General features: G+C 45.9%; 1 protein-coding gene across 1 annotated transcript in view; it reads right to left on the reverse strand.

Annotated features, from left to right (window-relative positions):
* Positions 1-12740, reverse strand: part of PKD2L1 (polycystin 2 like 1, transient receptor potential cation channel) — a 50951-nt gene that overhangs the window by 21385 nt on the left and 16826 nt on the right. The window contains exons 2-6 of the mRNA XM_081864268.1: positions 11707-11820; positions 6260-6387; positions 4416-4669; positions 1373-1597; positions 15-243 (exon numbers count right to left, since the gene is read on the reverse strand). Of these exons, the coding sequence (XP_081720394.1) occupies positions 15-243; positions 1373-1597; positions 4416-4669; positions 6260-6387; positions 11707-11820 (950 nt within the window). The remainder of the gene's footprint in view (positions 1-14; positions 244-1372; positions 1598-4415; positions 4670-6259; positions 6388-11706; positions 11821-12740) is intronic.

Below are 12740 nucleotides of genomic sequence, written 5' to 3' on the forward strand. Positions count from 1 at the left end.
GAAAGTAATCTCACCAATATGACAACGATGTCCAAGATGTTCCAGATGCTGGTGAAATACTTGAGCCTGTGAATGCGCAGCTCCAAGATCTCTTCCACCACGTAGTAGAAGATGAAGACGCAGAAGACGATCTCGCAAGCGACAATGAAGAAGTCCCAGGTGCTGACGTAGCGGAGGAGCTTTACTGTTCGGATCTGCCACGAAGGGATGGCTCCACCGGTGGCTGGGAATTCAATCACTAACCTAATATGGAGGGAAGAGAATGTGTATGGGCAAAAACCAATGCTGCATTTTCCATTGACGTGCCTCAAAGAAGAATGGCAGATCAATAGGCGTATATACAAAACGTGATTGAAAGATGAACTCACCCGCTCTACATATTGGTTTTGTAACTATTCTGCAGTCTTTGGTAATAATTCTTATTAGTTTTCAATTTCATTCCAACAATAGCCTCATTATAACAATGCCAAATTATAATACAATTACTAATACCAATCATCCTGATACCAAATTAAATAATAATAATTTTTATTCATACCAAGGCAGGGCAGCTAACAAGCAATAATAAAAACAAGTTGAATGAATGAATACAACTTAAAAACAAGATTAAAATACAACATTAAAATATTGAAATATTAAAATACAGCCTCATCGCAGGAGGAGAAAGGAAAAAGAAAAAAGAAAGAGGGGGAGGGAATCAAATTGGCTCCAAGCCAAAGGCCAGGTGGATCAACTCTGTCTTACAGGCCCTGCAGAAAGAAATCAGATCCTGCAGGGCCCTGGTCTCATGAGGCAGAGCGTTCCACCAGGCTGGAGCCAGTGTTGAAAAGGCCCTGGCTCTGGTTGAAGCTAAATACAGTGGTACCTCGGGTTAAGAAGTTAATTCGTTCTGTAGGTCTGTCCTTAACCTGAAACTGTTCTTAACCTGAAGCACCACTTTAGCTAATGGGGCCTCCTGCTGCCGCCGCACAATTTCTGTTCTCATCCTTTAGCAAAGTTCTTAACCCAAGGTACTATTTCTGGGTTAGTGGAGTCTGTAACCTGAAGCATATGTAACCCGAGATACCACTGTAATTTAGGTGACCCCCCCCCCAGCTGTGAATGTTTCCCTTTTTTTAAGGGAAATTCCCTTATTCTGAATAGGATTCCTCGCAAGAAAAGGGAAACGTTAACAGCTATGACCCCCCCCCCCCCGCGTGCTAGAATTGATGGTTTAACGATTTTCTTTATTTCTGCATTCCAAAATCTTATTAATTTCAATCGCACTCCAGTCGAGATAACAATTCCTTATACAACAACTGCAATATTAACAACTTCCCTTTATATTGACACATTAAATGACATATGAAATGGGTAATATATGGTCACTCACCTCAGGACGCAGAAAAGGTTAATATTGGCATTGTACACAGAAAAGTCAATGAAAACCACGCGAGTTCCCCGATTGAGCCACAAGTTTTCTTTCAGGACTCGGAGAGCTCTAGCGCTTTCCCGACGGGTCATTTTGAGATCCATGTAATAACCTCCTCCGCTGTAACTTGTCAGCCGGCCCCAGTGAGAGGAACCGTCCAGCTCTTCCTCTGTGTGGTATTGCCACCTGCACACAGAAGATGCAACAAGAGAAAGAGGGGGCTGACGGACAAAGCCAAAATGTTATCTATTCCAGACCCGGGATGCCATGTGCATATTGCACATGAATCCCCCCCCACTCAAAAAAGGATTTAACATAATGCCCCAGAGGTGCACACAACCAGAACACAGTTCTTGGGACTCTGGCCAATATTCTTTACATCAAATATTTTCGGAACCCTTTACGCGACGTTGGCTCAGTCTGTGCCGAAACAAGGCATGGAGCGAATGCGCAGGCTTCCAGAACGGAGATTATGGCTGGACTCTTTGCTCCCCCGCAGGTCCTGCTCCTCCTGTTTGGCTCCATGGTTAGGCTTAGCATGTTATCCGAACCCCAGGTTCATGGTTTATCTAAAGGTAAGAACTATCACCTTGAAATTAACTTTGGAACAGCTCATTACTCAATGCTTCTACTGTGGGCCGGCCCATCTATTAGTCTCCTTGAGGCAGTTCCCTCAGGAGTCAGGCTGGGGACAGCTGGGAGAGGTGGCAGATCCGGGTGCCTGAGGGTCATGCCACTCGCGGCCTCCTGCGCTTGCGTGGTGAGTTTCTGCCTCCCCCCTCAGAAATAAAGACACAAGACACTGGAGTTTAAGGTTAATGGGCAAAATAGGCCACAACTTTATTGATTACAGGAATTGAGCGGTATTGGCTTAGGCATTGGTCCTATCAACTAACCAGCTTCAGCCTGCTAGCTTGAAGACCGGCAAGGGTTAACCACCAGTAGGGGGAGTCCTGCTGATGCACATCAACTAGGTAGTCCCCTGGGGTCACCGCTTGGGGGCGTGCCTTAGGCCCACACCTCCATAGGCTTCGGACAGGGCAATGCCCCCCAGAATCCTTTATCGGACTACCCTTCGATTTGGGGGAAGGTGATGGCATTTCCTCCCCCCCTCCATCTGCATAACAATACCCCTACCAATGCCTAACCGCCAATGCCGAGGAAGTAGGTGAAAAACCAAATGGCTGGTGCCAATTTGCCAAGTGGAAAAAATCCTACCAGGCCCCTTGATGGCGACCAACTGAAGTCCATAGCAATGTCAGAGATCCGAACCTAACGGGTGGGAGGGTGGGAAAACCTAAGCAGCTGGAGTGCGGAAAGAGGGAAATCCTTGGCCGCGCCGGCCCTAAATAAGACGGGCCACGCCTCCTGGACCAGCCAATTGGCTGGCCAAGGAGATGACGCGACCGAGGATTCCCCTAGTATCGTGGGGAGGGGCGTGAAGCCCGCAACCCCACCTCCTCTCTAGTTCGGAAGTGGCTTTGTCACACACAGCTGCCATTTCAGAAGAGCAGGGCTGCTGCCTGTTCTTTTCTGGCCTCCTTTTCTCTCCCTGCCACCTTCAGCGTGTCAAGGACAACCCAGGCCACCTCCAGTCGCCTCAGGCGGCGGCAGAGGCAACATGCATGCGTAGCAAGTGCAAGCGCACCATCTTCTGTTTTGCCTCAAGCTGCAAAATGTCTTGAGCTGGCCTTGGTTTCAGTGTTACCTGCTCCTGGTGGCTAAGAAACACCACCAGGCTGGGAATCACCTGTCCCTGCTTGCACTGATCGTGTCTCAGAATAAGCTTCCTGACATCCCACCGGCTACCAAACCGGAGGTTCCCCCTCCCATGCCAACCGCAGACACTCCAAAAGTGCCTATTTTCTAGGGGCAGTCTTGGATTTACAGGAGCCATCCTGGTTTCTGATTTGATCCTGGAATGTCCCGCTTTTCCCTAGGGCGTCCCTATTTTCATCGGAGAAATGTCGGAAGGTGTGGAGTTATGTGACCTCCGAGCCAAGGAGATAAGTAACTATACAACCTTTAGAAGACACCTGAAGGCAGCCCTGTATAGGGAAGTTTTTAAAAAGGGTTAATGTTTTATTATGTTTTCATGTATTTTGGAACCTGCCCAGAGTAGCTGGGGCAACAAAGTCAGATAGGTGGGGTATAAACAGAATAAAATAATAAATATAATAAAAATAGAGTAGGACATGCCTATTTTCATCAGAAAGACATTGGAGGATATGAAGGTGTAGACGTTACTTTTGCTTTCCAACCAGTGCCAGATTTACAAATTAAATAAGCTATAGCCACCCCAAAAAATAAAGGGGGAAAAACTGGATGTACAGTGGTACCTCAGGTTAAGTACTTAATTCGTTCCAGAGGTCCGTTCTTAACCTGAAACTGTTCTTAACCTGAAGCACCACTTTAGCTAACGGGGCCTCCTGCTGCCGCCACGCTGCCGGAGCACAATTTCTGTTCTCATCCTGAAGCAAAGTTATTAACCCGAGGTACTATTTCCGGGTTAGCGGAGTCTGTAACCTGAAGCGTATGTACAGTAACCTGAAGCGTATGTAACCCGAGGTACCACTGTACATTTCCAAAATATAAGATTAAAAACAAATAAAATAAAACCAACATACAGCAACAGTGTTTTGTGTTGTGTAGGCTCCTGTGATGTAAGTCATGGCCTGTTAGCCTGCTCCCTAAATTATCACTGGTTTGCTCATTTCTATATATAGGGTGCCTACATTCTGCATGGACTGGTTGCATGGCAACATGTGCAAATGGCTTTAGATACCTATTAGGTCCATAAATTACCATATAGCATATATTCAACGCGAAAAACAGCGCCAATTTGTTGTTGACAAAGGGCAGCTGGACATATAAAGGGCCCCATTACCTTCAGTAGCTTAGGGCCTCATCAAACTTAAATCCGTCCCTGTTTCCAACAGTGGAGAGGATGACCAAGCTCTTAGTTTGTGAAACTCAAGAAAGGCAGAAGTTATGATCTACTCACGCTGTTCCATTGAGGAGCCCAAAGGGGGACCTGTCCTCCTTCTCCTCGCTGTAGACATCATAACAGCCAAAAATGTCTTCCTTGAAGTCTTCATGCACCACACACGAGTTGTTCTGCACCTTCAGTTGACGCATTCGTGGGACCCCCAGCAGCAAGTTCTCATAATAGATGTACGACTGAGTGTTGTGGCCTAGAGATTCGTTGTTGTACCATTTGGTCCAATACAAGCTGTCCAATAAAGGGCCTTGAGTATACTGTGGAGATATGCAGAAAGGGGCAAGAAGGACATGAGATCTAAGACAGCAACAACACACAGAATGGCCGGAGACGGGAAACTAGGGTTGCCATATTCCCCAAATCCACACAAAGTTGTTGGAACTTTTGGGGGGGAACATCCTCCCCCCATCAAGTTTTTGGGCTTTTCTTGGATTTTTAAAGCATTTTATAAAAAAGAAATCGGCCTAGTTGCCATACATCCAGATTTCCCCAGACATTTTGCCGATTCAGCAAAAATCCACCCGGGCGCCATTTTTGCAACCCAATTCCCGTATGTGTCCAGGAAAACCCGCATGTACAGTGGTGCCCTGCAAGACGAACGCCTCGCAAGACGGAAAACCCGATAGACGAAAGGGTTTTCCGTTTTGGAGGCGCTTCGCAAAACGAATGTCCCTATGGGCTTGCTTCGCAAGACGAAAATGTATTGCGAGTTCCTGTGGGTTTTTCCCCCTTCCCCCCCCTTTTCCTAAGCCACTAAGCTACTTATCAGCTGATCCGCTGATAAGCCGCTTATCAGCTGATCCACTAAAAGCCACTAAACCGCTAATAGCGCCAATCCGCTAAGCTGTCAATGGGCTTGCTTCGCAAGACGAAAAAACCACTATATGAAGAGCCTCACGGAACGGAATCATTTCGTCTTGCGAGGCACCACTGTATAGCAGCCCTACTGGAAAACTGCCTTTCTCATATGACTAAATGTATTATTGGGTTCTGTTTGCAGAGATTCTCAGTTTAAAAGGGGATGGGGAGCAGTTAGGACTCTCCTTGTATAACAGGCCTCTCTAAAAGGTTGGGGAGTAGAGCCAAGCAGATAAGAGTTATGACTCTGAGCACCCAAGGGTGGAAGGGTCCCTTTGTGTGTGCTGGGGGAAGTATCTTTGCCAACAGACTACTAGCTGACATGTGCACAAATTGCTAACGCATGATGGCATGGGCTGTGTGTACATTTTCTCACATAGCTCCATTGTGCAGTCACCAACACAACTGACTCCTAAGTCCAGGCAGGCTTGATGTCTATCAAATTTAAAAGGAACCCTGATCATCTGGGATGAATACGTTGTTCTATTTCTGGCCTGGGTCTCTATCATTCGTAAGTCCATACCATTCATTTTCTCCCTTCATTTGAATGTTTAAAAAAGATTCTTCAAAGATTGTTTTTAAATACACATTTTATCACAAAAATACATATTTAAACATGTATTTTATAGCAATATTTTAAAGTGCACATTTAAACCTAAAATGCACACATTTCTTCTTTTTTAAACATTTTTGGAGCTAAGAACCGTTTTGCAAAGTTCGGAGAGGTGCAAAGTCCAAAGAATGGTTGCATTTTGATCCACGTGTCCTGGAGGCACAAATTTGCTTTCAAATGTGGACCGAATGAAAATTCTCCCCCATTCCCGCTAATCCATTTTGAGCTGTTGGATGAACAGCTTTCAGATGAACCTGTGCCAATTTGTAACGGCCAGTTCAAGCCAGTTAGTTATGATAGGCCAATTTACGAGAGCCATTTTCCGTTTGCTAGGAAAAAACTGACACAGGAAACACAGAGCTTGTTGGTTACTCACTCGCCAAAAGTCGGCCATGCTTCCAATCTCCTGGAAGGAGATACCAGTGTCCGTAGGAGTTTCCAAGAAGAGTTCGGACATCACTTTGGTGTAGTAATAGGCATTTGAACTTGTCATCCCATAAGTCACTAGAGATAAATCAGGTTGGGGAAAACAGCACGCAATTCAATAGGATTTAGACATTCATTCCACCTGACTGGCTTAAGTACGCAATCTTAGAGCGGGAAGGTAAGTTTTATTATGCTGATAAGTTGGAAGAATGCAGATATGATCCCCATTGATCAATGGATTGACACTTGTAAAGTATGAACAGACTGCTTAAAGATTTAGATTTTGTTTGGATAAATATTACAACATTTGGAAAGTTTTTAATGTTTGATGTTTTATCGTGTTTTTAATATTCTGTTGGGAGCTGCCAGGTGGGCGGGGTATGTATAAATAAATGAATGAATAAATAAATAAATTGCAGTGATTATATAAAACAAACATGCCGAGACCAAAACTTTTGTGGAATCCATAATGCTCCTCACATCTGAAGCCTAGCTTCAGGGAGGCTGTCTGTACTCCTAGAAGAAAACCTCTCTGGTGAGAGAAACTGCCTCACCTAATAACCGGAGTTTGGTCGCTGGAAATTAGCATCTGAAATATAGGAGCCAACTCTTAGGGGCCGAGGGGTCTAAAAAAATTGAGCCCCTCCCAAGTTGATAGGCTTTGCTATTCAAATGGTGTGCATGTACTGCGTCATGTGACCAATTATGCAGGATGGGGCTTATCTGGGCCCCCACAATATTTTATTCAAGTTGGCACCCTTGATCTGAAATATCTCTTCAGCTTAATTTCAATCCCTATTCCATCCCTGCTCCCCTCATTCGAAGCTACGACTGTGGGCTTAACAGCACCTCCATTTGCCTTGCCGCTTTCTGCGGGGAAAGTCGACTTTGAGCGCTGAACGGGAACAAACGGCAATCGCTCGAAGCCTAGAAATTGTGGGGCAAGTTGAAAACTACTTGGGCCTGTCTAGGCACAGAACAAGGGGGCGTGTGATGTAAAAGTATTTTTGTATGCCACAACTGCTGCACAGATTTTACTAGCCAAAAAATGGAAAACACAAGAACTACCAACAGTAGAAGAATGGCAGATGAAGATAATGGAGTTTATGAAGCTGGCTGATCTCACCAGGAGAATCCATGACCAGAAAGAAGAGGAACACCAAGAAGACTGGAAGAAATTCAAAGACTATTTGAATATATATTGTAATATTAAAGATATGTAATCACTTGAAAGCATCTGTTACGCCTAGGATTAAATTGGGATTACATATATATATAAAAGAAAATGTACGATAAGAAAAGTTAGGAAATATGATTATGACTGTGATGTGGTTTTATGAAATAATGATATTGGAAACTGCTATATATAAATACTAAGAAACTCAGATGGAAGAAATTTGAGGAAGTCAAATAATATGTTTATGAAGATGGATTCTAATTAAGTGTTAGTTTATGTGGTGATTTGTTGTATTTTATGTTTTATATTCTTTTTTCCATTTCATTCCCCCCCCCCTTTTCTTTATTATTGTTAACTTTTTCTTTTGTTATATTTATGTATGGAAAATAATAAATATTATTGGGGGGGGGGAGAACAAGGGGGCGTGTGCATGAGCCCTGAGCCCTGTGACCAGTAGGAGTCCATGTCTATTTTCCCTGAGTGGAGACTTAGTAGATCCTATCTGAGGCTGGTGTCGGAGGCCTCAAACACAGGCATTTCCTAATGTCCTCCTGACTAATCCGATTCACATGCTTTAGAGTAGGGGAGCCATAGTTACGTTTGCTTCTTGTATCGGCCTGTTCAAAGCAGGCTCCCAAGCCAGTTCAGTTGTACAGAGAGTAGCAACGAGACGCAGAGGCATAGCATGGGGGGGGGAGCCAGGGAGGCCGTGGCCCCAGGCACACATTTTTGAGGGGACGCAATCAGGCACCCGCACGACAGCTGAGGCATGGCAGCGGGTGGGTTTGTCTAGTGGGCAGGTGGGATAGAGGCAACGGGCAAGGACGAATCCGTTGGAGGTAGACTCCGTTCACCCTCCATGCGCCCCCCACCCCAGCTGCCCAGTCCATCACAGGGGTGCAACACTTGCTGTTAAGTTGTGGGTGAACATGTCAGATGACACAGCGATTCTTCAAACAGCTCTTGTTTATTCACAGGCCAGAACAGAACAGAACTGAACGGTTCAGCCAGCCTGCTTATATAGAGCTCCACTAGAACGCAACAGTAACCACTTTCTGTAACTATCCAATCACTGAACATCACTTTCAATCCCTTCTTTGCATATGTGGACCTGAGTGAAAACTATCTATAGTACCCCCCCCCCTGCTGGCCCAGGGTGAGAACTTCAGTACATAACACTTGCCCCGCCCCGGCCACCAGCAACCCACGCTACACCACTGGAGGACGGTGGCTGCTACTCTCAAAACACAGCCTTGGTGGTAATTTTCAAGGTCACAGATCTCCACATAGCATGGGTTTGGGCTACATTTGGGGAAACGGTTGCATCTCTGAAGAAACCGATCTGGATATCCGCTACTCCAGAGATTTCCAAACTTTTCATGTTGGTGACAGACTCCTTACACATGCATCATTTTGCAACACAGCAATTCAGTTTTACTGGCAAACCGGAGGTTAAATTAACCCCTTCCCAGCCCTGGGAGGAGCTCGGGGAGGAACGTGTAACACACCTTACACCAGGGGTCAGCAAACCTTTTCAGCAGGGGGCCGGTCCACTGTTCCTCAGACCTTGTGGGGGGCCAAACTATATTTTTTGGGGGGGATGATTGAATTTCTATGACCCACAAATAACCCAGAGATGCATTTTAAATAAAAAGACACATTCTACTCATGTAAAAACACGCTGATTCCCGGACCGTCCGCGGGCCGGATTTAGAAGGCGATTGGGCCGGATCCGGCTGCCGGGCCTTAGTTTGCCTACCCATGCCCTACACACTGCAGCTGACAGACTAACGTGCCACAACGCACAGTTTGGAAAGCTCTGATCTACACCAAAATGGGAGGTAAGAAGCTTCACCCTTAAACATATAAGTAAAGGTAAAGGTACCCCTGACCATCAGGTCCAGTCGTGACCGACTCTGGGGTTGCGGCGCTCATCTTGCTTTATTGGCCAAGGGAGCCGGCATACAGCTTCCGGGTCATGTGGCCAGCATGACTAAGCTGCTTCTGGCGAACCAGACCAGCGCACGGAAACACCGTTTACTTTCCCACCGGAGCGATACCTATTTATCTACTTGCACTTTGACGTGCTTTCGAACTGCTAGGTGGGCAGGAGCAGGGACCAAGCAACGGGAGCTCACCCTGTTGTGGGGATTCGAACCACCGACCTTCTGATCGGCAAGCCCTAGGCTCTGTGGTTTAACCCACAGCACCACCCACGTCCCCTCAAACATATAGCAGCAGTGAAAGTTTTTCTTTCACACGTGAAGTGATATAAGGGCTTGTGTGACAAGAAATCATCAGGAATTATGGCCATAAACATGGTTTGGGATTGTCATGGCCATTTTAACCAGTCCTAGCACTAGGACAAATGCCTCATCCATTCAGCAAAGGGGTCAGGTTGTGCTTGCTCCGCTAAGAGAGGGATCAAACTTATCACATGCACGCATGCACTCAGAGACACGTAAGCGCTGCCTAAACTGTAACGTCAATGGCAGGATTCTCAGTGGGGAGAAAATTCGATAGGCATCCTACACAAACAACACATTTTCAAAGCTCCTCTTTTGCCCAGGTCAGAACATCATTACTGTATGAGAAGAGTGATTTGAGCTTTGTCCCCCTGTTTGCAAGTGATAACTATTATTGCCATACCTGTTCTGCCGTGGAGTGCATGAAATATAATCTGTTGCCCTATGAGACATCACAGGTGCACCTTTGAGATAACAATAAATCTTCCCAAAACAAACAGCCATTGTTGTGCCCACACAAAGTGATTTAGTATTTGGCACACAGCTGCATTCAATCAACCCAGAGAGCACAATAGGAACGGCCATCTATGTTATCGTTCAGACCATCCTTCCTGCATAGTTCTTCGCGATGGAAAGGGGGGAAACATCAGGGTGTTGTGGAAGTTCTAACCACGCATGTCAAATTCCGAGTAGATGCAAGAAAATGTGGATGTTCCTATGAAATGAGAATGGGTCGTTCCTTCCGCTACAACAGTGCCCCCCAAATTTGGGTCTCCAGCTGGTTTTGGACTACAATTCCCATCATCCCTGACCACTGGTCTGCTAGCTAGGGATGATGGGAATTGTAGTCCAAAAACAGCTAGAGACCCAAGTTTAGGGAACACTGCCCTAGAATAAGGTTACCAGATTTTTTCCCCAATGAATCTGGGGACACTTTTCAACTTCAGTAGGAATGATAGGATTTTGTATGGGGACTGATTTGTAAATCCAGGGACTGTCCCCAGGAAATGGGGACATCTGGTAACCTTACCCTAGAAGAACCAATGAACTTGTGGGCAGGAGAGGAAGGAGGGGATACCAAGAAGGCACCATTGCTTTCTCTTACCACAATCCAATCCAGGAAGCCAAGTTCAAAGCTTGTGGGTTTGGCATCATTTGAGACAGCCCCATGGTTACCATGGAGGTCATGAAGTTCTGAGCTACTCTCAACAAGGGTGTCCCAGTGGGAAGTCTCACTGCTTTGGGGCAATGAAGGGGACAGTATGCCAATCGGATTCCTGTTCTGTCCCAAACACCCAGCCTCAGAAACAAGCACTAGAAACTGGACACTTAAACACCTGGTAAGGGAGAGCTGGACCATAAAGAAGGCTGATCACTGAAGAATTAATGCTTTTGAATTATGGTGCTGGAGGAGACTCTTGAGAGTCCCATGGACTGCAAGAAGATCAAACCTATCCATTCTTAAGGAAATCAGCCCTGAGTGCTCACTGGAAGGACAGATCCTGAAGCTGAGGCTCCAATACTTTGGCCACCTCGTGAGAATAGAAGACTCCCTGGAAAAGACCCTGATTTTGGGAAAGATGGAGGGCACAAGGAGAAGGGGACGACAGAGGACGAGATGGTTGGACAGTGTTCTCAAAGCTACCAGCATGAGTTTGACCAAACTGCGGGAGGCAGTGGAAGACAGGAGTGCCTGGCATGCTCTGGTCCATGGGGTCACAAAGAGTCGGACATGACAAAATGACTAAACAACAACAACAAGGGAACTAGGGTCCCAGTAGACTACAGTATCTCTGCCTCCCTATCCCCGGGGCCCAGTTTGCTGCTGCATGGAGAACTCGTCTTTTCAAAAGCCACCATGTTGAAAGGCAGGGTGCAAGTGTAATGATCCAACACAAGCCATCTAAAAGAATATTTGCCCCTCATTGGGCTGGAACCAATAATAAAAAGGAAAAGCAGCCCAGGCAAACTTACATAAACAGATATCCACCAAGAATACAATGTAGACCAACAGTTCGCGCAGTGTGGTCCTTACGTAAAGCTCTCGGTTCTCAGCAGTGTTTTCCGTTAGTGTGGTGCCCCAAAGTCCTGCAAAGAGAGAGAAAAGGGAAAGAAGTGATTAAACGTGCTTCTGTATTCACCTATTTTAGGTGCTAATCCACAGCACAATTGCCCCAGAGGGCTTCATCTGATGTGAGCAGTACAACCCCAGAAAAACTGAGCTTTCAGGGCTGCTCACAGGAAATACTGGGGGTGTATATATGACAGGCCCCAGCCCAGCAAGGACCCCAGATTCCTTCCTTCCTTCCTTCCTTCCTTCCTTCCTTCCTTCCTTCCTTTCTTTCTTTCTTTCTTTCTTTCTTTCTTTCTTTCTTTCTTTCTTGTAAGTTAATTAGTCAGTTCTAAAGAAAGTTAGCCCCTTCATGGATCACTGCCTTGTTGTGGTGAAGGGGCTTGAATAACTCAGAGAAGCTATGAGCTATGCCGTGCAGGGCCACCCAAGCCGGACAGGTCATAGCCGAGAGTTTAGACTAAATGTGATCCACCTGGAGAAGGAACTGGCAACCCACTCCAGTATTTTGCCAAGAAAACTCCATGGACATAAAAAAGGAGAAGCTTTGAGAAGAAAGTGAGCGTTTCCAAGGCATGCTCTGGTTCAAAGGGTCACGGAGAGTCGAACCCGACTAAGACGACTAAACAACAACAAAAGAAAGTTATAAAACAAAATGCAGAGGCAACTCTAAGGCTTCAGCACTTAGCAGGCAGCACCTTTGCTAAGGACACATAATCACTTCAACACTGTTGCCAAACAATCCAAAGAAGGAATGCTGACCACCCCCATCTGGGATTTGAAAAGGGGCCCCCTACCAGAGCAGCAACCCCCAAAGAGAAACTTCTTGTTACTGCTATTCTAATGCTGAATAGAGGGGGATACTGGAGTGGTTTGTTTAAGCACCTAAAGCACAATTACCGTATTTTTCGCTCTATAAGATGCACCAGACCACAAG

This window comes from Podarcis erhardii, assembly GCF_964252035.2.
Source record: "Podarcis erhardii genome assembly, chromosome: 5".
In the NCBI taxonomy this organism is placed as follows: Eukaryota; Metazoa; Chordata; class Lepidosauria; order Squamata; family Lacertidae; genus Podarcis; species Podarcis erhardii.